At 41.2% G+C, this 25,932-nt stretch overlaps 1 protein-coding gene across 5 annotated transcripts in view; it reads left to right on the top strand.

The window, feature by feature from the left end:
- Tmem245 (transmembrane protein 245) overlaps positions 1 to 25,932 on the top strand; it is an 80,321-nt gene that overhangs the window by 46,868 nt on the left and 7,521 nt on the right. For 3 of the 5 annotated variants that reach the window (XM_051187846.1, XM_051187844.1, XM_051187849.1), the window contains 8 exons: positions 122 to 220; positions 2,030 to 2,161; positions 3,308 to 3,343; positions 8,731 to 8,853; positions 8,973 to 9,118; positions 17,027 to 17,127; positions 19,262 to 19,436; positions 22,520 to 22,714. In XM_051187846.1, the coding sequence (XP_051043803.1) occupies positions 122 to 220; positions 2,030 to 2,161; positions 3,308 to 3,343; positions 8,731 to 8,853; positions 8,973 to 9,118; positions 17,027 to 17,127; positions 19,262 to 19,436; positions 22,520 to 22,714 (1,007 nt within the window). The remainder of the gene's footprint in view (positions 1 to 121; positions 221 to 2,029; positions 2,162 to 3,307; positions 3,344 to 8,730; positions 8,854 to 8,972; positions 9,119 to 17,026; positions 17,128 to 19,261; positions 19,437 to 22,519; positions 22,715 to 25,932) is intronic. The other 2 variants (XM_051187848.1, XM_051187847.1) reach the window with 1 other exon arrangement.

The raw sequence follows: 25,932 nt of genomic DNA, 5'->3' as shown, positions 1-25,932 counted from the left end.
GGATTTTTAAATAGTTGAATATTTTAATTTGTCTTGGGACAAAGAAAGACTCAGCATGTATTAATTATATTGAATTGTTACTTAAAATGTTAATCCGATTATACCTGTATTTTTTCCCTAGCTTCACAAAATTCTGGGAGATAAGGTGAACAATACAGCTGTGATTGAGAAGCAAGTTCTAGAACTGTGGGACAGACTATATCACTCTTGGTTTGTAAAGGTAAGTTCTTTTACCCAAGAGTTTCCATAGTAGTAACTCAACAGTATTTTGTTTTATAGACTATTGAATATAGGACTTTATTAACTTTGGAATTTCATTTACTTTAACACCCCAGCAGGAAGAACTTAAGCCTTTGTTGGCTTCCATTGGTGGTATACCCCATTAGTCTCTCTGAGGTATCAGGGTTCCATTTTTTCTTCATAATCATGGCATCTCTTCCTCTGTGGTAGCTTGGTACAATACAGATGTGGTGCAAGCCATATCTATTTCTGTATTTATGGTGATGGGAATTGAACCCAGAGTCTCATGTGTTAATAAGCACTGGACTTGCCACTGAGCTACATCCCAAGCTTCTGCAAGCCACATAAGTGATACTAATTTTTCTAGTAACTGCATTAAATAACTAAACACAGGTAAGAATATTAAATGATTAAAAATGATGAAATTAATTTTAGTAATATATTTCATTTAATTCAGTGTTTCCACTACTGTAGTTCAGTATGTCCTTAATAAAAACATTTGGTATTTTATGTGCCTAAAACAACTACGTCTTTGAATTCTATAGTGTGCATTGTGCACCAGCAGCACAGCTCAGATTTAGTCTCAGCCACATTTTGAGTGTTGGGTAGCCACATGTGGCTAGTGGCTACTGTTAGGAGCAGGAGAATTCTAGATGTTAAATCCTTTCTCTTTGAGGAGACAGAAATGGATCTGAAGTTTGGAGACTTTGGTTTCCAGTCAGCTTTGTGTGTTGCTTATACTTATGTACTCTTGCTTTAGATGTATGGTAGAACAAATACAGCTACCACTAAGCATAAATAATGGTTTGGAAATCAGTGGGTCTGTTGAGCCAGTTCTGTGTATGCCAGGTCTGCTGGGCTGCTAAGAGCCATGTTCTGTGAATAATGGGGCAGAGCTTCTCTTTTTTCTAGGGTCAATGTAAAGAGAGGGTGCAGGAAGAGGGTAGCTGAGTTCCAGTCTCTCATTCAGTGACATGTTTCACAGTGTGTAGCCTTACCCTGAGGTGAGGATTTGAGGGTTAAAACTAATAGTGGTGTATGGAGTGGAGTATTTTCTCTTTGATTCTATCAGAGGAGCAATCTTACTAGTTTCCTGTGTTTACTCTGAGCTTCTTAACAACTAGCTTTTCTTGTCCTTCACCCTGTTTGAGCCCTTGTTGTTGGAGTGCTGGATTGAGCACAGATCTATCTGTACATGCGAAGGTGACATGTTCTCTTCCCTACTCTCACAGTGTAGCAGACTGATGAAGCATGCTGCACTCAAGGTGAAAAAATGGAAGGGCACACAAAATATTAAGAGCTTGCTTTTCAATCCTAACCTTATTTTGTTTATTCATTTCCCTTTCAAATTCAGTGTATTTTGCCTGTGTAAATTTCTTTCAGGCAGACAGACAGATTTGACAGTCCCTTTAAGCATTTGGTTCTTTGAAATAGTCTTCTTACCTTGTGTAGATGATTGAGAAGGGAGAAAGAGGTAAAGGTGTGAAGCCAAAAAAGGTGGAGGTGCTGAAGAAAATGAAATTTTATTTGAATTCTTTGGGTTCTGTGCACACAGGGGGGTATTGTAAGTTCAAAGCTAGGAGGGAAGCATGTGTATTGTGGTAGACACAGTACCCAGAACATGAATGCAGAAATACTAGGTACCCTTACTTGATATCTTACATTTGCAAGGATTTTCATAGGTAAGTACTTCCTGACGTGTGTATAAGCAGGTATAAAATAAAAGAGACATTTATCTTTTGGATGCCTTAAGATGGAAATTTCACATGTCACTGGCTTTGTTCCACAGAACGTGACACACTCTGGAAGGCACAAAGGGCACAAGATGCATGTGAGTCGTCAGAACAGCTGGCTGGGAGATATTCTGGACTGGCAAGATATTGCCTCCTTTGTTCATGAGAACATTGAAACATTCCTTTCGGTAAGACATAGTAGTTATTGTTGAACTGAATGTGGGAATAAAAAAAGTTGTAATTCTAGCTTTTCTTACATCAGTCTCTTCAGCTACCCTGCTTTGAATACCGTGAAATGGATAGGCCTTGACAGCTTTAAACTAGAAAGCTAGCCAGAAGCTTCAGTCCTCAGGTCTGGCTCTCATGGTATTTGCCATGGGTAAGAACACCCAAGAGATGCTAGATTTAATTCTGCAGCTCATGAACAAGCCTGTGGACTCTGGGTCCTAGGTGGGTGTCCTCATCCCTTAGGGTCACCAGAATGTTCTCAGCTGGACCATTAGAGAGAGATAGACCTATTTTTCTGGTTGGCAAAGCCCTTAATTCTGGAAGTAGGGCTCCAGTTACATTAGAGGGCTGACTGTGTCTTAGGTTTCTATTGCTGTGAAGAGACACCATGACCACAGCAATTACTATAAAGGAAAACATTTAATTAGGGCTGGCTTACAGTTTAGAGGTTTAGTCCATTGTCATCATGCTGGGAAGCAAGGCAGTGTGTAGGCAGACATGGAGCTAGAAACGGAGTTGAGAGTTGTACATCTTGACCCACAGGCAGCAGAAGTACTGGACATAGCTTCAGCATTTAAGACCTCAAAATCCACTTCCACAGTGACAGGGTTCTTTGAGCAAGGCCACACCTACTCCAACAAAGCCACACCTCCTAATATCGACATTCCCGGTAGGTCAGGCATTCAAACACCATCCTGTGGGGGCCATTCCTTTGCAGACCATCACAGACTGTTGGGTTCCCACTGACTCCTACCATGCTCCGGCTACCTTGCATCCTTACACTACTGCTGAGTGTTAATTCCCTCCCTTCATTTCCTAGAGCTGATTTTTGTCAGGTGTCTTGGCATGTGACTTTTCACAGAAAAAAATTTTCTTGTGATTGACTATATGTGTGACTTTCATCAAATTAAAATGTGTTAAGGCGCACAGTCCAAAGTTTTAAGGAATTTGAGTCAAGTAAAGCAATCCATGAGCATAGCTGAAGGCAGGGCCGCCTGTGTCTCCACACATTGGGCTCAGGACCAGCTGTCTGCCTTCTCTAGTGTCTTCCTCTGGATTGCTAAAGTGATGTTTACGTTGCTCTTTCTTGTGTTTTGCCATTTTAGATATTATCTTTTGGCTTCCAAATATGGAAGATGAAGGTAAAGATGTGACTTTCTTCCAAACCTCTCAGTGCTTTCTGACACTCTTCTTGGGGTTCCTCACAGCTCCCTCAACCACTTCCCTGCTCACACGCTTCCTTTCCTCTCACTCAGCGGAGGTGCTTCTCAATCTGGAATGAAATCTGAAAAGTGATCTTTATTTATGTTTTAATAATTTACTTAACTAAGGAGTGGGGATTTAACTACATTTCCCAGGCTGTTCCTGAGCTCATGGCTTCAAGCAAACCTCCTGCTGTAGTCTCCCAGGTTCTTCAGATTTCAGGCATTTGACAGTGTGCCCAAGTATTCTATTTTCGTAGCCCCTTTGCTCTATCTCTGCTAGCCCAGTGGTTTTCAAAGGTTTTAGTACTGGACTTCAAAGTGCATGTTTATCTATTCATTAAATAATTTTTCATTATAACACGAAGAACATGCTTTAGTGTGTTAAAAATACTATTTTCTGGGGCTGAGGAAATGGCTTAGTTAAAAAAGTGCTGCACACGCATGAGGGCCCCAATTCAATCCCTCCACACACCTCCACACCAAGTTGGAGGTGGAAGCATGCTTCCTTAACCTCAGTGTCTGGTGGGGCTGGGGTGGGATACCAGGACAGGCAGGTCTGGGGCTGTGCTAGACAGCTAGTCTATGTGAGTCAGTGCACTAGAGGTGCAGTAAGAGACTCTGTCTCAAAATAAGCAAGTAGAGAGAGATTAAGGAGGTCACCTGATGTTGACCTCTAGCCTCCACTCTCATGCAAACATAAACACAAGTGTTCACACACTAAGTGCACACATACACAGTACTATTTCCTAAGATGAAGACATATTGGGAAGTTATCTGTAGAAAACTAGGGGAGTTAATTAAGGCCTCTTAATTTACACAAACCAATTGGATGTGTGGGTTTCACCTTTGCTCTACATTCAGTCTATTGGGATCTGTTAATTTTGGCCAATGCATGGGAAGAACATCTATCCATCTCACACAGCAGGGTGGAGAGAAGCTCACCAGTGAGACCATGAAGGAGCACCCCACTCCCCATCCCATTGGAATATCTTGTAGTTGAGAAAGAGAAGCTTTTCCAGCTTGTAATTGTGGGAAGTTTTTGTTACTCAGCATGTGTGCTAGTCTGTGTGGTGTGAGATGTGAGGTGTGAAACTGTTAATAAGATTTTTATATGCTGGTTTATAGAAGTCCATTGGCCAATTTTGGTTAAAGATGTTTCTTTTACCCTTGTATGTATTGGTTATTCAGGATATTAGTTTGTTTATATCTGTATACCTTCAAAGTACTGAAAGTTTATTGAATGAACAATATTATTATAAATTACATTCTTGAGAGATCACCACCTCTCTCTTCAGAACAAAAGAACTTTTAAAACAACCTATGCAAATTTCTGTTTTAAAAAATGAGATTTTTTTTTTTGTTTTTTAAAGGGAGAATTCAGATTTTTGTATTCAGTAAAATCTCTCAGTATTGTTCCTTAAAGTATGACTGCATTTTTGAGGAAGTGTCTACCTGGTAGCACCTCTTTTCATAAACTTGATGTTCAGTGAGAAGGACCCCATGCTCAGTTCTCTCTCTCTCACTCACTCACTCACTCACTCACTCACTCACTCACTCACTCACTCACTCACTCATTCACAGCCATGCCTTTCCTCTGAGCTGACTGTTTCTTCACAGAGTCTGTCTCTTCTCTCAGCTTTTACTTGGGTTCTGGGGATCTAAACTGATCTATGTACTCAATCCACCAAGCCATCTCCTCAGCCCTAGTTAGTGACAAGTTCTGTGCTAGATGTTTTATAAATATTTTCTAATTTACTCCTCAAGTTCCTAGGGAGCTGATGAAATTGCTCTTGTTTTAGTAACAGACTCAGTAATAGTAAACATTAACATTTATATTCAGTTTTCCTTTTCTTTGCTTGAGGGGCCAGGTTCTTGTATAGATAGTATGGTGTGATCTTTTAGAACATGTTTGGTCCTCAGGGAACCTCTGTATCTCATTTCACACTTTTCTGTTTGTGTTTCATCCTTTACTTTGTTTGTTTTTTGGGGCATGGTCTTCTTTGTAGCCCTGAATGGCTTCACACTCAAACATATCTGCCCACCTATGCTTCCCAAGTGCTAGGATCAGTGTGTTTGCTCTACACACCTTGCTTTCCTTTGCTCTACACACCCAGCTTTCCTTTCTTTTCTGTTTTATTTTGGTAAGTGTTTTAGATCTCCCTAGAGTACTTCAGAAAACATGGAGGTTCACCTACATTCAGATTCCTCCTAGTTAATTGTTTTCACCTTTATTCGGTACTTTGGTATATTTGCCCGTTTTCAGTTTTGATGCTCAGTCTTTCTGAGTGAATGTAATTTTAAAGGTTTATTTATTTTTATTGTATGTGTATGAGTGAGTGTAGGTATGTGGTGCCTGTGGAAGTCAGGAGAGGGTATCAGGTCCTTTGGAACTGGAGTTACAGATGGTTATGAGCCACCATGTGGGTGCCATGAACCGAATCTGGGTTCTCTGTAAGAGCAGGCAGTCTTCTTTTGTTGTTGTTGTTCTTTGTTTTTGAGACAGGGTTTCTCTGTGTAAGATCTCTGGCTGTCGTGAGAGTCGCTTTGTAGACCAGGCTGGCCTAGAACTCACAGAGATGCCTGCTTCTGCCTGAGCGCTGACAATAAAGGTGTACACCACCACTGCCCTGCTTGCAGCCAATGAATGGTCTTAATAGCAGAGCCATACAACTCCTGACTAGATTTTAAATTCTTTATCACTACTTTAGATTATAGCCTGATATCAGATTGTCAACTACACTAAAGCTTACCTTTATTATTTTTGTGGTTAAAAGAACTTTGGCAGAGCTGAAATGGTATATTGAGACCTGGTGCAATTCCTTTCCTAGAAGCCTAGAGCAGAAAAGGTCAGTGGAGCACATGCAGTCCATGTCTCTGGGCTCCTAGAGTGACAGGGAGATAACTCCATCTTTGCAGGAGTTTTGCTGTGAAGACCACGGCAGTTCTTATAGAGGAAAATACTTAATTGGGCCTGGCTTACAGTTTCATAGTTTTAGTCCATTATCATCACGGCGGGACATAGAAGCATGCAGGCAGACATGGTGCTGGAGAACTAGCTGGGAGTTCTACGTTTTGATCCTCAGGGAACAGGAAGTGAACTGTATATCACACTGAATGTAGCTTGAGCAAAGGAGACCTCAAAGCCCACCTCCATGGTAACACACTTCCTCCAACAAGGCCACACCTACTCTAACAAAGCCACATTTCCTAATAATGCTACTCCCTGTGGGGGCTGTTTTCCTTCCACCCTCTGCAGAGGTACTGTCTTATTTTGACCTCTGCCTCCCTGCAGTATTGTATTTTTCCACTTTCTGAAGCTGCTTCTTTCTGCTTCTTGGGTTCCGTAGCAGGTCAGCTCAGAAGCACCCAAGAAGCCAAACGAGAGCCAGAGGTGATTGGATGTCAGTAGACCTGAGGAGGGAGGGCAAAGCAGGAGGATGCTGAGGCTATTGTTAATTCTAAGGGCCTGCATGACCAAGTTGCTTAACTGATTGTGAGCTTACACTTCATGGCCAGGGACTCGGTTTTAGGCATTTTTTTGGTTATGTTACTTACCACTGTTGATTTAATTAATGCCAGTCCTGGGTCATGTTTGGCATTTTTGAGTTGGGATACATTTTTGCCTCTTCGAACTTGTTGCATTTTTCCGAGTTTTATGGGCTTCTTCCTGATCCTGCCTTTGCTGATTCCCTCCTTTCCAAGCCTGGTGATTAAACTAAAGTTCTCCTTTGATGATTGGGTTAACATTCCAGAGCTGTCCTCTCTAGTTGATCCCTTTTCAAGTAAAAATGGTTACTGAGCTGTTGTTGGAGACTATCAGTCTACAATTGCTGTATTCAGTTAATTTCTTAAGAATTACAGGAGGGTGTTTTCTATTTCTGTGACTCAGAAACTATGTAAATTTTTTTTATTAAAAATTCCAGAGTGACTGAGGCCCCCAGAAGGGTGCTTGCCAAATCACAAATGCAGGCATTGTCTCTTAGAATCAATGTCCTTGTTCATTCATTCTTTATCCCACAAGGTCAAACAGTTAATCGTGCATACTTTTGTAGGCATAACGAAGTATTTTCAAAAATTTTTTGTAAGGAGTTTTTGTAAATGAAGCTTGCCTGTTGAATTCTCTTATGAAGACTGAGCTGAGGCAAGACATTCTGAGCACAACAGAATGTTCTTTATTAGTGGTGTATTTGAGGTGGGAAAGGAATGTACAGGCCTCTATAGATTGCATGTCATAACTCGAGCATGTGACAGGACCAGAGCTGCTATCTTAGAAAGGCACCAAAGTAAAATGTAGATGTCAGGGTTACCATCCTAGCTGCGGCAAACCTCTGTGATTGAGTTCATATGTCTGTGAAGTTGAGATAAAGCCCTTCACATTGCTTCCCTCACAGCCCTGTTTACAGGAGCATCTAACATCTGGAACAGAACATGTACAGTTGATTATTTTGCTTCGATGTTTTTTATCAGGAGGAAGAATAGAACAGACATATAAGGGGTTTTAGTTGATGAAAGAACAAGAAATGAAAACATGGAAGCATGATGAGACATTGACATCTTCCTTTAATCATATGTTGCATCTAACGTATGCACAACTATCTTAACTGGTTCTCATGAGTTTGTAGGTAATAGGTGAACTGAGTAGTCTCGGTCTATCCCAGGAAAGACTGTCATTGATGCTGACTGCTGTTTATTTCCATTGTGATTTCAAGTCATTGGAGTTAGAGATGGTAAGGATAGAGGATAGACAGCTAATCTAATGAGTGACCTGCACTTACAACCCTCCAAAATAAATAAAGCCATAGAGCATGTGTTCTGTCTTTTACAGTTAAGAGTTGTAGAACATATAAAAATTCTGTGTTTTAAAAGCAGCATAGGAGAAGCTGGCCATGGTGGTGTATACCTTTAATTCCTAATTCCAGCAGGTGGATCTCTTTGAGTTCAAGGCCAGGTTGGTCTACAAAGCAAGTTCCAGGACAGCCTGGAAACCCTGTCTTGGAAAACCAAACCAAACCAACAAACTAAAACCAGCATAATACAAAGTCTCTGATAGTTGCCTTACTGTTTGGTGTTGTTTGGAGTGGATTCACTGTAACTACTTAGACATTCTCTTTTCTATTGAACATAGATGTTTCTGGTTGCTTTTTTCCCCCTACCTTTAAGGTAAACATGGTTTATTTATTTATTTATTTATTTATTTATTTATTTATTATTGTTTTACTTTTTCCTTTATTGCTAGTAAGACAGTGCACTAAGAGCACACTAGATGGCTGTGCCTACTTCCTTTGTGAGGATTAGTTTTGACCCCAGCTGTCCCTCTCCCTCAGATCTTGGAGTCCCTGTGGATTGTTATGAGCCGGAATGTGAGCTTGCTGTTTACCACAGTTACCACGCTGCTGACCATCCTCTTCTACAGTGGCACTGCCCTTCTGAACTTCGTGCTTTCCCTGGTATGTACATCTAGATAGCACACACTGAATTTCCTTGTGGGCTCTGTATTTTGTGCATGTGTGACTTCTGTAGGTTCCCAAATGTGATCTTTTAGGAGATACTGTCCTTTGTTTTGCAGATAATTTTCCTGACCACACTGTTTTATCTGTTAAGTTCCAGTGATGAGTACTACAAGCCAGTGAAGTGGGTGATAAGCCTGACACCACTGTCTCAGCCAGGTCCTTCTTCTAATATTATTGGCCAGTCTGTGGAAGAAGCGATCAGGTAGGGACAAGGCTTATGCTGTTTTTACTCTTTACATAAGCTTTCTGTGACATTCCAGTTACCTTCCTTGTATTTTACAGAATTAGTCAATGTTGAAGGATGTTGGTGTTTTCAAGACCCTTGAAGAAGGTCCTAGAGGCTGTGCATGTGCTTTGAGGAAAAGTTCCAAGGAGTTTGCCACTGCACTCTGCTGCCTGTGCTTTACAAATACATAATGTCCATCTACAGATGGCCTTTTCATCAACAGGCTCTTAGTGCAGACACCATCACAATGTCATTTGCTCAGGAGAACCGTCCCCCTTCCATCACACAGTCTTCACCTCTCTGGAGAACCCCATCTTCAGTCACACAGCCTTTACCTCCCTGGAGAACCCCATCTTCAGTCACACAGCCTTCACCTCCTTGAGATCCATTTCTCAGGAGTTCTAGCTTGGAACTAGGCTGGGGATAGATGACCTTCCCGCCTCTTCTCTCTTTTTGTTCCAAGATGTGCCCTCTTCAGTGATAAGATGGTTATTAGAAACTCAGTGTTTAATTATCTGTAAGTCTCTGCATTGTATCTGGCCAAAAATTTCCATGAATCCTGCTTCTAGAGTCTATGTATTGTAGGCTCAGTTTCTAACTGAGATTCTTCCACTTTTTACCCCTTAGGCTCCTTGGTTCTTCTTTTTCTTTCTATTTTTGGTAAGGTTTTGCCATTTGTGCCTTAGGCCACTGTAGCTCCTTCCTTGCCTGTGTCTCATTGCCTAGTAAGAGGACGCTATAGTCTTAATTTTTGGATATCTAACTACTTGAAGTAAATAGTTGTGGCACACATCTTTTTTTTACTAAGGAGTAGACAAACAATTATGAAAAATGCAGTTTATTTCGTAAATGTTCAGTGACACCAAGTTGTTAGCTGAGTGATCTTAAACTCAGTTACATAGTGGAATCTTTGGCATTTTTGTTTCTACATAGTTCCAAAAGGTGCCACTGTTTGGAACTAGTCATCCACATGTACCTTGAACTGACCTGGCAGTCCTGAGTTCTCGTAGCTACCTTACCACTGTACTCATGGGACAGTTATGGAAATAGCCACCTTGACCTTTGGAAATCCTCAGTTATACTGCAGAAAAGTATGTGGACTCCTAAGGTATATCACGCTTGGAAATGCCACCAGCCTTCCTTCATTCCTGCTTGTAAAGCTCAGGGAAGGTCTTCTTCAACATTTTCCCTCTTTGATTGAATTGACTGTCATTTGGCATGTTTTTCATCACTATCTATTGATCCACAGAGCCACATGTCATTTGGCATTTTGAAAAATTGCTCTTATTACCTGTCTGGGACCTTTGAGTGTCTGTTCAGACATCATATAAAGATTCCACTTTGGAAGTGTATTATCTAACACTGCAACTACCAAAGTGATTGTTGTTAGAGAAATAGTTTTAACAACCCTTTCAAGTCTGTGTCAACTCTTGCATCCTTGTTGGATGAATAAAATGAAGAAAATTGCAACAATAGGTTATCTTTTGTTTATCCACTTAAGAAAAGTTTGCAAATATTCTACCAAAAGGAAAAACAAAACAACAACAACAAAACAAAATAACCTGCCCTCTTCCCAGTAGCATAAGCCATTGGAATAACCTTTTCAAAGGCGGGTGCCAGTATGACTAAGGCCAAGCTGTATAGGAAGATAGGTACATTGCCCAAGAAGAGCTTTCAAGGACCAGCAGTGCTCTAGCTTTCTTCCAGAGCAACCTTGTTCTCACATAAGCTTCGACTTCCTCAGATTACGATTCTGGAATGTTCTTATGCTGCTTTCTCAGAGAGTACAGCTTTCTGACTGACATTGAGTTGCTTAATTTTATACAAGATACTTCTGCACTCTCCCTATGCCAGTCTCTCTTGTCTTTTTTGAAACTGGCTTTGTCACCCAGGCTGGCTTTGAACTTGATATCCTCCCCTCTATCCCTGTTTCCTGAGTACCATGCCAGGTTTCGGAATAGAGTGTGTGTGTGTGTGTGGGGGGGGGGGATTAGTATCAGCACTCCTGTTGTCTCCGGTCTGAAAGCTAATAGGTGGGCTTAAATCTTGGGCAGCCCGTTTTCAGCTGTGACTAAGTGAGCTTTTGCAGGCTCCAGCCCTATGTGCTATTTCTTTACAAGCTTATAACAAAGGCTCAACAAGTTCAGGCTCTCCATGGGCAGGAGGGAAGATGGCAGTGAGCCATGTCTAAGAGCCTAAGAATTTTCATTCTGAAGGATTGTTCAAGTAGTAATATATTTGTAGATAAAGATTAAGAAGAAGAATAGGTAAACAATTATAAAAATTGCAGTGTATTTTGTAAATGCTCAATGACACCGGTTTTATAAATAAGTCATTGCTCATCAGTGTATGGTCAAGAGAAAAATCATTAAATTAATTTTGTGTGATCCTTTAATGAGTTACAAGTGGAATGAGATTGATGGTTCATTGCATGATTGGCAGAAGCGTGTCCTGGGAGCTTTGCCCTCTGAGCTGTGTGGTTCATTTGTGATCACTGTGGCCTTGACATTTGAATCTTATTATTTTAATTCTAAATCCACATTCTTTCAAATTGAGTCACTTGTCATTGAGTTTTCATTTCATCGGTTTTTGAGTTAGTGGCATGCATCCTGGATCCCCAACCATTTTCCTCCCTTTAGCAGCATGCTGTCTCCTGAATGCACACATCACACCCTTCTCCCTGATGCTCCCATTCTGCTTGCTCTGGTGGAGATATTGCACATTACTAAGTTGCATGTTGTCACGGCCTCAGTGCAATTTAGTGTGTGTGATATTTTCACGTGAGTGCATGCACGGGTATGGCTCTTGCTTGCTGGGATTACAGCTTTTCCATGCTGGAGGGTGGAACTCCTGGTGATGAATTAAATGTGAGATTTGGTTCAGAGAATGGACATCTACCTTTTACACCCAATTCTGAAAAGTGAAAGTATTCTTTCTAAATTTAGTGTTGTTCCTTAAGTAAATTGATGTTTCCAGTTTCAAATTTTAAGGAATTGCCGACTGAATGAAATTCTTATAGATTTAAAATTGTAAATAATACATGTTTAGAGTAAAATGTGCAACAATGAATATAAAGTCATTTTATTTGTTTGTTTATTTACTTATATTTTGTGAGTTTTTTGAGACTGAATTTCTCTATGCAGCCCTAATTGTCCTGAAATTTGCTCTGTAGACCAGGCTGACCTCAAACTCACAGAAATCTACCTGCCTCTGAGTGCTGGGATTAAAGGCATGTGCTACTACCCTCTAGCTAAAGGTTTTTTTGGGGGGGGCGGTGGTTGGAGGCAGGGTTTCTTTGTATTGCTTTGGAGGTTGTCCTGGAACTTGATCTGTAGACCAGCCTGGCCTCGAACTCACAGAGCTCCATCTGCCTCTGCCTCCTGAGTGCTGGGATTAAAGGTGTGAGCCACCAACACCCAGCTAAAATTATTTTTTTTTTTTAAAGAAGTGTTTTTAAGCTGGATGTGGTGGCATGTGCCTGTAATCTTATAATTTGGGAGGCTGAGGAAGTAGAATTGTAAATTCTATGCCCGTTTGAGCTACATTAAGATTAGGTTTAAGATTAGTTTGAGCTACATAGCAAGACCAAAGAAAATCTAAAAAAGAGAGGGTGGGATATTTTTGTTTGAGATTTTATAGCATTGAAATAAAGAGACTGCATTTCTTATGTATGTTTTAGGAAATTAAATTATATGGAGCAAATAATGCCTCTTAGCTGAGTGGTTAAATGGTAGTGTTATATATTTGAATGTATTTTAAGTTCAAAGGAAAATAGTCTTAAAATCTTCGTCTTGTATGTAGTTTCTGATTGTGATACTTGCTACATTTGTTTTGTTGAGCTTAAAATAAAAGTTTTTGGTACTGATGTCTACTATTATGTAGTGGAAACCCTTTAAAAACTTTTAAGCATTAATTATTCATAATCAGTAAGGATACATAATATCTATTGTAAATATTAGTGATATAAACGTTCTGAATGAATGTATGTCACGCCTGCGAGAGCCTTCAGATGCTGTCTAGAGTTGGATACTTTTGTCTGTGACTCAAAGCTGTTCCTTGTGCAGCTCTGCTTCCCCAGACTGCTCAGCAGCCTCTGGGGCCAAGTGCACAGCTGTAACCTTGACTCTTATGCTGAAAATTTGTTGTTGCTGGGTTTCTGTGCATTGACTGTGGAGCCAGTCTCTGGGGCACGTGAAGTAGGAGAGGGAGAGGGGGAGGGGAGTGGTGAGGTAAGAGAGGTTAGGTGTACAGGTGCCTACTAGGAGATAACTGGTGTTTGCCTCCAGACTGTTGTCTTAAAGTAGATAATTAATGCAATAAAGCAACACAGAATGTTTGGATTTCCCTCTTACCTCTACAGTATATGTGTAACCTGTAGTTTCTTAATTGTACAGTAGTATTGCCTCTTAAATATAATTGTATATTATAATTAAAATGTTTTTGTAGAAATACATTGCTGATTATCTGAGTTGTTGGAAAAATGGATCTCATAGACTGGCTACATTTATTTAGGGTTGACTCAAACCTTCAATTTGTTAAATTCCAGCTTCACAGTATATGAATTGGAAGAAATGGTGGTACACCCATGGTCAAGGGACTGGTGCTGTTCCCAGTCAGAATGTTGCACCCAGTTTCTTGCTACTCATTGCCCTCCACTAGCTTCTTCTCTATTTGAGACACTGTATCGCGTTGAGGATGTGAATTAGGCATGAGATGACAATGACCTTCATTGTCACTCAGTACAAATATTCTTTGCCTTATTAGGGAAAAACAAAGGGGCAGAGGAAAGGAAGGCTGGCTGTGTACAACTTTTGGAGCTTTTCTTCCACAGCGATGTTTGTGTACATGGAGCGTAGCTGGATTGGAGTACTATGTTTTGCCTTTGAGAAGCGAGGCAGATAGAGGATAGAGGAGTCTGAGCTGTAGTGTCTTTGTATGTGGGGCCAGGGATCATATGTCAGTGTGTAATAATGGAAAGTCTGAGGAGGGAAGTGGTTCAAATACCAATGAAGAAGAAACTGACATCATCCATTGAGGTATTTGAACTGCCAGAAGAGGGGAGAGTGTACCCAGCATGCCTTGGATTTGATTCTTGTCAACTGCTGAGTGCTAGGAAAGCCCGGGGACACAGTTAACAAGTTCTCATAATGTTTGAACCAGGGACAGAACAGCCCTAGAAGGCTGCACACAAGCAACAACCATTTCCCTAAAAGAGCAGGGTGGGTGGGGAGTGGCTACTGAACTCTGAAGGGCAAGTGGGCAGCACGTTATTATTAGGGTGGTGACCATGATGCTGACGTTGTTTCAACCTTTTCAGGGGGTGTTTGGTCATGGTGAGCAGTAGAAGGGGATGCCTGTTGGCACTTTGACATCACAGAACACAGATTTTACACAGTTGTTGTTAAGAACTGCCACAAGTCTACATCTGGTGGTTTCGAAGAGATTGGATGATGTATATCATACTGTTTTCCCTTGATATCAGTGTAGGAATGTGCACACTGCATTTGGCTATCCAAAAAAAAAAAAAAAAAAAAAAAAAAAAAAGATGTGGATTAATTTGCACCAATGAATGAAATGATTTTTCATTGTAAACTTTGTTGTTACCATGATGGAATCAACTAGCCCATCTAACTGTCTTGTGTACATTTGTGTGCAGTTCGTTAGCTTGTGCCAGAGAGGCTTTTCTTTGACTAGGAGAGCAAATTACTATCAGTTTTTTGAGTGTATGTGTGAGTGTGTGTGTGTGTGTGTGTGTGTGTGCACGTGCATGCCTTATACATTTCTTCACAAGCTCTGCTGTTCAGCTATATCCCCTTGTGTTTAAACGTGCTTTATTGTATACTAGATGTCCATGTGTATCTCTAGACTGTACTTCATTTTGTTTTTCTGGACTGTGGTATCTGGTTATTGGTGGTACTGTAGTGGTTTAATTGTAAATGCATTGTGATTATTTTGAAATGCTGGTGATTGAACCCAGGGCCTCAGGTGCTAAGTGAATGTTCTACCCCTGAGCTATAGCTTCTGAATCTGGGATAAGTTCAGCATTATAGGTTCTTGTTCATATAACCTTAAATAATAAAGTTGCATTTGCTTCCTGTTGATAGTATACCACAGTAGTGTGTGGTTATTTGGCCTGCCCGACTCCTTGTCCCGTGGTTTCTGATAGTGCTGCACTCTGGTGATTTTCTCCTACTGCAAAAATGATTCTATGCCCTCTTTGGCTGATGTATCGTCCTTAGGTCAATTGAGAACACAGCCTGTTTCCTCTTCCTCTCCATGCTTGCCCCTTTGAGGGTGTCCTTTCCCTTCCTGTAATTAGGCTGCTGCACTTTATGCCTACTAAGCCTTGCCTCTTATTTCTGCCTCCTCTCAGATGTTTCCATCGTTCTTTGGACTCACATTTCCAGACCAGACACTCTCCCTTTCTTCTCTCCTTAACCATGTTTCCCTGTGTCATTTCTTTTTTTTTCTTGGACTCTTCAGTTTCTTTGTTCCCCATGGGGTAGCTCCCCTCCTTCTGTCTTTTTGATATATTTAAATCTAGGTCTTTGCTGTGAGTCACATGACACATTCTTGAGTGACATCATTAGTAAATATGGCAATGGTTTTGCAGATGGGGAACTACTTTAACACCATGTCTCAGAGCCCCAGTAGATGACAGAGTCACCAGACTGCAGACTTGCTTTGCTCTGGGATCTTCCTGGAGTCTTTGCAGAAAGCCTTTGCTTTCTTTGTGTGCAGTGTTACCTTTGCTGTCACCATCCTCTTTTTTAGTGACAGCTTCACCTTGTGAATGTCCACCCCAACAGAGTCCAGGCTTCTGGTTCTGTGATGCCTGAGGTTGAGGCTGCTGCCTTTTCCATACAGGGCTGCCTTGTTCTCTTCCAATGGAGAAGCAGGAATGAAGCGCCCTCATGCATCATACGAAGATTTAACCACAGGACATGTGCCTATTTTCATTCTGTGTATTTTCTTGCCTGGTTTTACCCTGGAGTTAGTATTTGTGCGTGTCCCCAGATGACTTGCATTATTTGATACCAGAAGTTACTATGTAGTCTTGGCTGCATAAAGAAATGTATGAAAATGCTGTTTAAAGAAAAATGGTCAGAGTATAAGGTAGACTGTTCTCACTCCTCTCTGGCCCATCCCTTTCTTTCTGTTACTTTCCCTTCTCTCTCTCCTCATTGCCCTTCTTCTCTTCCTTCTGTGCTGGGCCTTGAACCCAGGATGTGGAGTGTGCTCCACCACTGAGCTATTCTCCCAGGCTCACTTGTTTTTTTTTGAATGTGGACTGGGTGTAGCTTCGATTTCTTAGAACTTAATTCTGTCTTTAGACACATGCTATTTATACTTAGGAAATATAATTGTTACCCAGGAAATATCTGCTTAGAAGTAGAAAGTTGACCAGGCAGTTTTTAATCCCAGCACTCAGGAGGCAGAGGCAATCAGATCTCAGAGTTCCAGGACAGCCAGGGCTACACAGAGAAACCCTGTCTCCAAAAAAAAAAAAAAAAAAAAAAAAAAAAAAAAGTGGAAAGTTACCTGTGCTTGTATAGCATGTACAAGGCCCTGAATTTGAATTTGACACTGTGCCCCCACCCACCCACCCATCCCCGCCCTTCTCCAGGAATAGAAAGTTGGTGAGTTATTTCAGTGAATAAACTATTTGAGGATGTGTTGTTTATATATCTTCTCAACAGGGAGATATGTAAAGAGCAGCTTGGAACTCAGGTTCCAGTGTTGTAATAAAGTAAATAGCGTTCTCAGAGATAGGCTGTTGCCAGATTTGGAATTTGTTGTCAGAAACCCAGAGGTGATGATTTTTCTGAACCATAACATGTTGCTAGGGTTAATTGCCTTTTCTTTTCTCTTTGGGTCTTCTAGAGGGGTATTTGATGCTTCCCTCAAAATGGCTGGCTTCTATGGATTGTACACCTGGCTGACTCACACTATATTTGGCATCAATATTGTCTTCATACCATCAGGTAACAACCATATACAGAACTTCCTGACTTCCTTGTTAAGCAAAGTTAGACCTTACATTAGAGCTGGCTTCTTCCTTAGAGTTAAGATAGGCAGTCTGGTGGCTGGAGGTCTCATCTAGATGAACACGTCTGCAATGTGCTTTCCTTTTGCTGTAGTCTCAGTATCTGGAACCATACCCATTGCATAGAAAATCATGTGCAAGTGTTTGAATGAGTAAATGTCCTAGCACTTTGCACAACATTGAACACATAGTTGGTATTCAACAAATTAATTGAACTGATTGGCAGGCAGTGAGCAGCTTGTTTCATAACTTTGTCCCATGAGGGATACCATCCCAAGGGCAGGATGAGTGTGTCTGGGTGAACATAAGCAGCTGTGCCTGTTGTGATCTGTTCTAAGAGCAGCACCTTCATTCTGCAAGCCCACAGGGACAGATGACAAGCTTGCTCCTTTTCCTTTGTTGGTTCAGAACCCTCCTTCCACTTTTTCTTCTATTTTTGTCATTGTTCTTAAATATCCCTTCCTGCCTTCCACATTTACCTCTGCTGTCTCTTTTTTACTTTCATTTGTTTCCTTCTCCTTATATCTCCACAGTTCATTCCTGATTTTTCCCCACTGAGCTGTCTAGTAAACCCCCTCTGATTGTCATGTACCCTGAGGCCACACAAAACTATTGTGTAATCATCTTGAGGCAGGCAGGAAAGGTGATAGATAGTTGAAAACCAGTTTTTCAAGGTCACCCAAATGGTTAATGGTTGAACCAGAAGAATCCACATCTGTGTGGTTCTTAGTCTGGAGGGAGCCAAAGAAAGGAGAGTGCTTGGACTGTTTTGGAACAGGGCAGGCTTGAAGTAAAGTCCTTTACTTAGGACTTTGTTATATCTAGTTACTTTTTTGTTTTCTTTTTAAGTTGCAAAGTAAAGAATAAGAATTCAACCTGAAATTTATTTAGGTTGACTTGAGGATCAGGACATCTTGGTGAATGTTCTACGGGTATATTTATAGGACTCGAGTTTAGCCATGGGACAATAAAATTTAATACTTAAGAATAACATAGACTATAGAGGCTCAGGGTTTAAGAGCACTGGCTGCTCTTCCAGAGGACCCTAATCAATTCCTAGTACCTATATAACAGTTTGCAGTTGTCTGTAAGTCCAGTTTCAGGGAATCAATCTGACACCCTCACATAAACACAACAACAATGTAGAGAAAACAGTAAGTCATTTAGAAAAGAAAAGAACAAAAGCTAGACACATTAAAAATTTTGTTTGTTTGTTTGTTTTGTTTTTCAAGACAGGGTTTCTCTGTATTGTTTTGGAGCCTGTCCTGGAACTTGCTCTGTAGACCAGGCTGGCCTTGATCTCACAGAGATCTGCCTGCCTCTGCCTCCCGAGTGCTGGGATTAAAGGTGTGAGCCACTAACTGCCCAGCCACATTAGAAAATTTTATAACAAGTGGCACACGCCTTTAATCCCAACACTCAGGAGGCAGAGGAGGAAGAGGCAGGTGGATCTCAGTGAGTTTGAGGCCAGCCTGGTCTACAGAGAAAGTTCCAGGACAGCCAGGGCTACACAGAGAAATGGTCTCAATTTCCCCTCATCTAAAACAAAACAAAACAAAAAACAAAACCCCATAATGGACTGTTATTTAACTAGAAAGTTTAGTTATACAGGTGCTACCTGTCCTCTTAAAACTGAAGTTTGTGTTCACTTTCTTGTTTGGATAGATTTTTTCCCCCTTCAGGAAAGGCTTTCTCTGTGTACCCCAGGTGTCCTGAAACTCACTTTGTAGATGAAGCTGACTTAGAACTCACAGAAATCCTCCTGCTTCTGCCTCCCAGGTACTGGGATCAAAGGCATGAGCTACCAACTGCCCAGCTGTTTGGGTGGTTTATTAAGATGATTATTTTTATTTATGTGTGTGGGGGTTTGCATGCATGGGTATATGGATTTGCTTCACATGTGTGCAGTGCCTGCAGAGACCAAAAGAGCGTGTCAGATTCTTTGGAACTGGAGTTAGGTCTCCAGCAGCAATGGGCTGTTTTTAGGGAGGGAGAGATAGTGTTTGGGTTCTCCTGCTTTGTAACTGTTTTGTCAGTGACTTTGATTTGCTTTTCTTTTACTCTTGTATTAGCTTTGGCAGCCATCCTTGGAGCGGTGCCATTTCTGGGGACATATTGGGCAGCAGTGCCTGCCGTTCTAGACCTGTGGTTGACACAAGGGTTAGGATGTAAGGCCATCTTGCTCCTGATCTTTCATCTCTTGCCAACATACTTCGTAGACACTGCAATCTACTCTGACATATCAGGGTAAGTGTTCTCAGGTTCTTGCTAAGTCATAGGGTGTTTAGTTTTGGGAGAGATGGGGAAGGACTTGTGGCAGAAGTTTTCGGTTGGGCAGCCTTTGATGATCCCTGACAGTGAAATTTGGATGTAGAATAACATTGCTATGATAGGGGTATGATTGTTATTATGTAAGATTTATAAAGCCCAAAGTTAAGATAAAATTATGCATAATTCTGTTTTGATTTTTGTGGCATTTAGCCTAGGAAAGAAATATTACCAGGCATACCTAAAATATTGTAAATACAGTAAAGAGTTATTTCAGTGCTGCCTTGCCTTTGGAGAAAATGATTATGCAGTTGTTTATACATCTACAGATTCCAACATAAGGTAAATCTCAGCATGCTCTAACACCTGTGCTCTCTTGAGATACTGTGTATGATTCATGAGGAACACAGCTGCACCTTAAAAGTAGTCAAACTTTGACGATATGATGATCTATCTTTCTTGGTTTTGATACCTGTATAGAGATCACATCCTGTCCTCAAGCAGGTTGTCACTTAGACATGTATCCTGGTTTACATTGTTCATTAGAATCTAGGTCCCAACCAAGTGGGACCTGTGACTTAAAATTCAGAATAGAGGCCTATGGAACCCACCCAAAGCAGTTATAGCAATTATTACCTTCGTTATTATGATGATTATTGTTTTGAGAAAGGATCTCACTGTGTAGCTCTGATAGACCTCCTGGTTAACAGTCCTCCTGCTTCAGCTTCCTAAATTCTGTTGCACTTGAGGCTTACATCTGGCCTCATTCAGTGTCCTGTTAGTAAATAAGAGATACAGTGGGGTTGAGTGCCTATGGGGTGGGCGATAGGGAGGAAGATTTAAAAGCATAACCAGGGATAGTAGTGTACACCTTAGTCCCATCTCTTTGGATGCAGAGACAGGTGGATGATCTCTGTGAGTTCAAAGTCAGCTTGAGTCAGCCCATCCAGGGCTACATAGTGACATTCTTGTCTCAAAAAAAAAAAAAAAAAAACTTAAAGGCCATCTGGACAGAGCCTCAGCTTCTAGAAACAGCTATCTTCAGCTATTTTAAGTTCTCTAGAATGAATTTATATGGTGACATATTTCCTCTCAAATAAGTTAAAGTTAGAAAATAGTGTAGAATAGTGCAGAAACCCCATTGAACCAGAGTGAAATGAAACAGGCAACCCCAATCTGTCCTGTAGGGGAATTTATATGCTTCCAGCTTGAGAGGGAAAAGTAAAGTTGCCAAAAGTGTCACCTAGGTCTGTGATTCCAGCATTCAGGAATCAGAGTCAAAAGGATTGCCAGTTGGAGGCCCACGTGAGCTACATAGCAAGATCCTAATTCAGCATCAAAAAACAGCCTGATGCTAGAGAATTGTCTCCGTGTTAAGAGTGTGTATTCTTCTTCCAAAGGACCTGAGTTTGGTTCCCTGCACTCACATTGGACAGCTCACAATTGTCTGTATCTGTAGTTCTAGGGAATCCAAGATCCTCTCCTGGCATGCAGTCATACAACACATACACAGAAATAAAAATCTCCAACAAAAACAAAGCCTGGCTTAGTGGTGCACACTTGTAATCCCAGCACTTGAGAGGCACAGGAAAGAAAGTAACCAATATTTCAAAGCCATTTATTTTACATTGCAAGCTGCAGGCCAGTTAGGGCAGCAGGGTGAGACTCCACTTCAAATCAGCCACCCACAGTCAGTACAGTGGTCAACTGATATTTTAAAAGTTGAGGTTTAAACAGTATATGATTTACACTTGTGCTCCATAATATTTAAACCTTGCTATGAATTGTTTAGATTAAGAGTTATAATTTAAGGTTTATATATGTGGTTTTTCTCACAACAGATACTTTATTTGATCAGTGTTATTAGGAAATGAAAAGTTTGGTGTATATTACATATTTTAATAATTTATTTTTATTTCATGTGCTTTGGTCTTTTGCCTACATGTGTATCTGTGTGAGGGTGCCAGATCTTGGAGTTACAAACAGTTGTGAGCTGCCACATGGGTGCTGGGATTTGAACCTGGGTCCTCTGGGAGGGAACAGTCAGTAGTCTTAACTGCTGAGCCATCTCTCCAGCCCTAAATTATATTCTTTAATTAACTTTTATTTAAAAGTCCTGCTTCCCCTACTTAAGCCTTAAGAATTTCTGATAATAATTTTCTTCAGACATATTGTTTAGGGAAAGTCTACCTGACATATGTGGGCCACTGCTATAAATCTCTTTTTGAAAGAAGGAAGAAAACTAAATTATGAACATTATGTTTTTGTTTCTTGAAGGCTGGCTTACCACAGGGTGTGCTTGTAAACTGTAATATATTATCAAACATCCTTGCTGTATCTTTTAAGTATTTACCCTCATTAAAATGTTCCACTCATTTGTGTTATTTAAAAACTAGAAACAAACAGACGATGACCATTCTTCATCCCTCTTACGTCAGAGGTTAGGGCTTATCTACACTCTGCTGCTGTGTCTGCCTCACTCCATCCCATCAAGCCAGCGGTGCCATGATAAGCTGCGGGACAGTTATGACGCCTGTGAAATAAAAGTCTTGGGCTTTGTTGACAGATGCTTTCCTTATGTGGCCTTTTATTACACCCGTGGTAACCATATTTTTAGAAGGTTGCCAGAGGTCTAAACTGAGGAGTATTGCTGTTACTATTTTATACAACTATAATTATTGTTTTATTAAAGAAGCCATAGTTAACTAAATGCATACTAAATTGACTCTCTATTATCATTAAAGGAAGTAAACCTAGCAGGTATCTTAGACAACCAGCAGGAATTGTCTTCAGGAAGCCGTGTGGATTGGGTACAAAAACTACCTGATAATAGCTAGTCCTGTGAAAAGAGGCAGATGTCACTCATTGGTACATATGCAAAATCCTTGTATCTCAGTATTATTATAATGTTCTTGATTCTGCCTTGATGTAGTCTAAAGAAAGCTAGTAGCAGAGTAAAGCCTGGAATATTAGAGAACCAACATTGTGTTAGAAAGTATTTGGGGTTTACTCCACAGCTGGTACTCATTAGAAGTCCCTGACTGGTTTACTCTTTGTTCCAGAGGAGGCCATCCTTACCTGACTGGCTTAGCTGTGGCTGGTGGAGCATACTATCTGGGCCTGGAAGGAGCAATCATTGGGCCCATACTACTCTGCATACTTGTGGTCGCTTCCAATATCTACAGTGCCATGCTAGTGAGTCCTACGAATTCAGTGCCCACACCAAATCAGACACCGTGGCCTGCTCAGCCTCAGCGGTGAGTTCAGCAGCAAGACAGTAACCATGTGTAGACATAGACTGCCCTGTCTGTTTTCAGTGATTAGCTGCATCTAGACTCAGCAAAGTAAAGAAAGGTCTCTGAGCACTCACTATCCATGCAACATATTTCCATTAGACCTCAAATTTTGTAATACACTCTCGACATCAGATATTCTGCTTATTGATATTCTGGCTATAGTCACTTTAAGAATAGTTTTGAACAAGGTCTGAAGTGTACTGTGTACTCTTGAGATATTTGTGTGGACAGTGTTTTTACTGGAAATACTTAACCATTTGTTTTTCTCCATCCAGACAGGGTGTCTCTGTAGCTTTGGAGCCTATCCTGTAGACCAGGCTGGCCTCGAACTCACAGATATCCGGCTGGCCTCGAACTCACAGATATCCACCTGCCTCTGCCTCCGAGTGCTGGCATTAAAGGTGTGCACCACCACCACTTGGCTTCACTCACTCTTTTTCATTGTTGTCTGGCATGCCTGTGTATGAATATACAGTCTCATTTTTCAGTGTAGTATTGAAAGCTTGCCGTTTTATGGCTGTTGAAAGACAGGATTCTGTTAATTGTCTAATGAATTGTGTTTCATGTGCTTGTGTACCTAAAAGTAGAATGTCTGCTGTGTTTCAAGTTTAATGTTAAAAACTTGCAAAACAGCTGGGCAGTGGTGGTGCATGCCTTTTATCCCAGCACTTGGGAGACAGAGGCAGGTGGATCCCTGCTAGTTCAAGGCCAGCCTGGTCTACAGAGTGAGTTCCAGGACAGGTTCCAAAACTACACAGAGAAACCCTGACTCAAACCTTGCTCCACCCCCTAGCCCCCCAAAAAAATCTTTGCAAAGTAAGGCAAGTATGTTGGCTCATGCCTGTAATCCCAACATTGGAAGGCAGAGGCAGGTGAGTTATCAGTTTGAGTACTCTGACAACCTAGTTAAACCAGAACCAAACAATGAAAACTTTACAAAATGGGGTTTTTGTATAAAATATTCAGATATATAGCGTAGCAAGTTTCAGAACAACAACAAAAAAATTAATTATTTTTTAATTTTGGTTTTTCTTTTTTTAGAGACAGGGTTTCTCGTGTAGCATTGGCTATCCTGGAACTCAGTTTGTAGACCAGGCTGACCTAGAACTCAGGGATCTGCTTGCCTCTGCCTCCTTAATGCTGGCATTAAAGTTGTGCACCGCTACCATCACCTGGTAAACTTCTGGTTACTTCATTATGTTGTCTAGCTTGTCTTCAAGCACTGATTTCCATGTTGTTGTGTATTCCACTGTATTTGAGTACTCTGGCTGACAGTCCACTCACACTTTTAAAGAGTGGTGCCACTCATTTTGTTTTAAATACCATATATTTGGAATTGAACACAGTGGCTACTTAGTTGGAGTCAGTTGCTCAGAAGCCCATTAGAGCTAATGCCGTTTTTTGAGACAGGATCTCCCTGGCCTGGAAGTCAGAGATCCTCCTGCCTCTGCCTCTGCCTCCAAATGCTAGGGTTAAAGGTAAGCGCCACCACACCCTCATTTAATGCACCCTTTTATTGATGGCTAAGGAAAGTCATTTTCCTCAAGAAGAATAGAGCACAGGGGTATAGGTGACTGACGAAGACCTCATCAGCTGGGGCTGGCGACACTAGACTAGGTCTTTTCTTTCTCTCCCCTCTCTCCTTCCTTTTCTTGGAGCAGTCTCACTGTGGAGCCAGGCCAGCTGAGTTCACACTCCACTCTTTAGCTTCCTGAGTGTGGTGTGTGCTGCCACGCAGGTGCTTGGGTACCTGCAAAGTCAAGGCATAGCTTCTTCCAGGCATTGGAGGAAGAACAAAAAATTTGTTACTGTTTTGCTGTTATTTTTTTTGGGGGGGGTCTCCTAATAATTTTTAATATATAAGACAAGAGTTACTTTAAAATGAAACAAAAATCCAAGCATAGAGAGGAGACCTCTTTTTCTTCTCCTGGATGTAGGAAGTTGTATCATCAAGTAGAGGGCGCTGGGAAATAAGATGTGAGGACCAATAGATAACCACCGTTATTTCCTTCAGCCATTTGTGCTTGTGGACAGTTTTTACTGTGCTGATTGTGAAAAAAACAAAGGCTTTTATTTTCCCTGTGCAAGTGGTATCAGACAGTGAAGGTTTTGGGGTTTGGCTCCCGTAGAAAGTGGGGCACTGCATCTGTAGTGACTGACCTGACAAGGCCATTGCCCTGTGCAGCCCTCGATGGCTACACTTTCTGCTCCCATTTGTGAGCTGATTGATTCTTCACAGATCTTCAGGTCTCCTGGTTGGAGGTAGCAAGCCCAGCTGCAGCCAGGAGCAGAGAAGGGGTGATGAGTTGAGGATGCAGAGATCTGCTGTGGGCTTCCTACCCTGTGCTAATTAATACACAGTCCACTTGCATCTCTGCCTGTTTTCCTAGTTCAGAACTCCTTCTTGTCTCCAGAGAAGAGGAATTAATTTCTTCCAAGGACCCAGGAGAAGTGACAGCTGCTTGGTGTGGTGGAAGTAGGTGGGGATGTTGGAGGGGGAAGTGGTGTTTCAGGCTTTCTTAGCAGATGAGCATCAATTCATTGCTCAGCTACACCCTCCAGTCTCATAGTTAGCCCATGTTACCTACTTGTGAACCTTATGGTGATTTTGCTGAGTGAATTTAGGTTGTTTTAGGCTCCTACTAGGCTTGGAATTCCTTCTTTTGAGAGGTGGTCAAGTCCCAGTGGTTGCCTGTTGGATTCATTCCACCAGTCCCCAGCTGTTAATGGGTGCTTGTACTGACACTCGGTGTTTGATAGACCACTCTTTCAATGAGCAGTTTTAAATGGCTGTTTAAGTAGTAACACACGTGACACTTGTAACATTTATTGAAACTTACTATGCATTGAATCCCATGATAAATATGTAGCCCCAGTTGGCCTGGAATTCACCTGAAATCTACCTGTCTGCATCCTCTGAGTTTTGGGATTAAAGGCATACATCAGGCCTGGTTCTTTGTGTGTGCTGTTCTGCACCTATTGTTGTTTTTCATGATGCTTAGATGAAGTTTAGAGATGTTAAGTTGCCCTATGATTACATAGTTCAAGCTTCCAAGCTGACCTGTTTCAACTAATGTCTTTGTTTTCCCTAAATGCTCTGTCACCCAGAACAAACCAACCACTGCCTTCACTCTGTGTGTTCTAACTCTGTAACTGTACCCTTTCACCATCTTTATCCA

This window comes from Phodopus roborovskii, unplaced genomic scaffold (assembly GCF_943737965.1).
Source record: "Phodopus roborovskii unplaced genomic scaffold, PHOROB, whole genome shotgun sequence".
NCBI classification, from domain to species: Eukaryota; Metazoa; Chordata; class Mammalia; order Rodentia; family Cricetidae; genus Phodopus; species Phodopus roborovskii.
The sequence above is the reverse complement of the archived record's forward strand: the minus strand, read 5'-3'. Positions and strand labels throughout refer to the sequence as shown.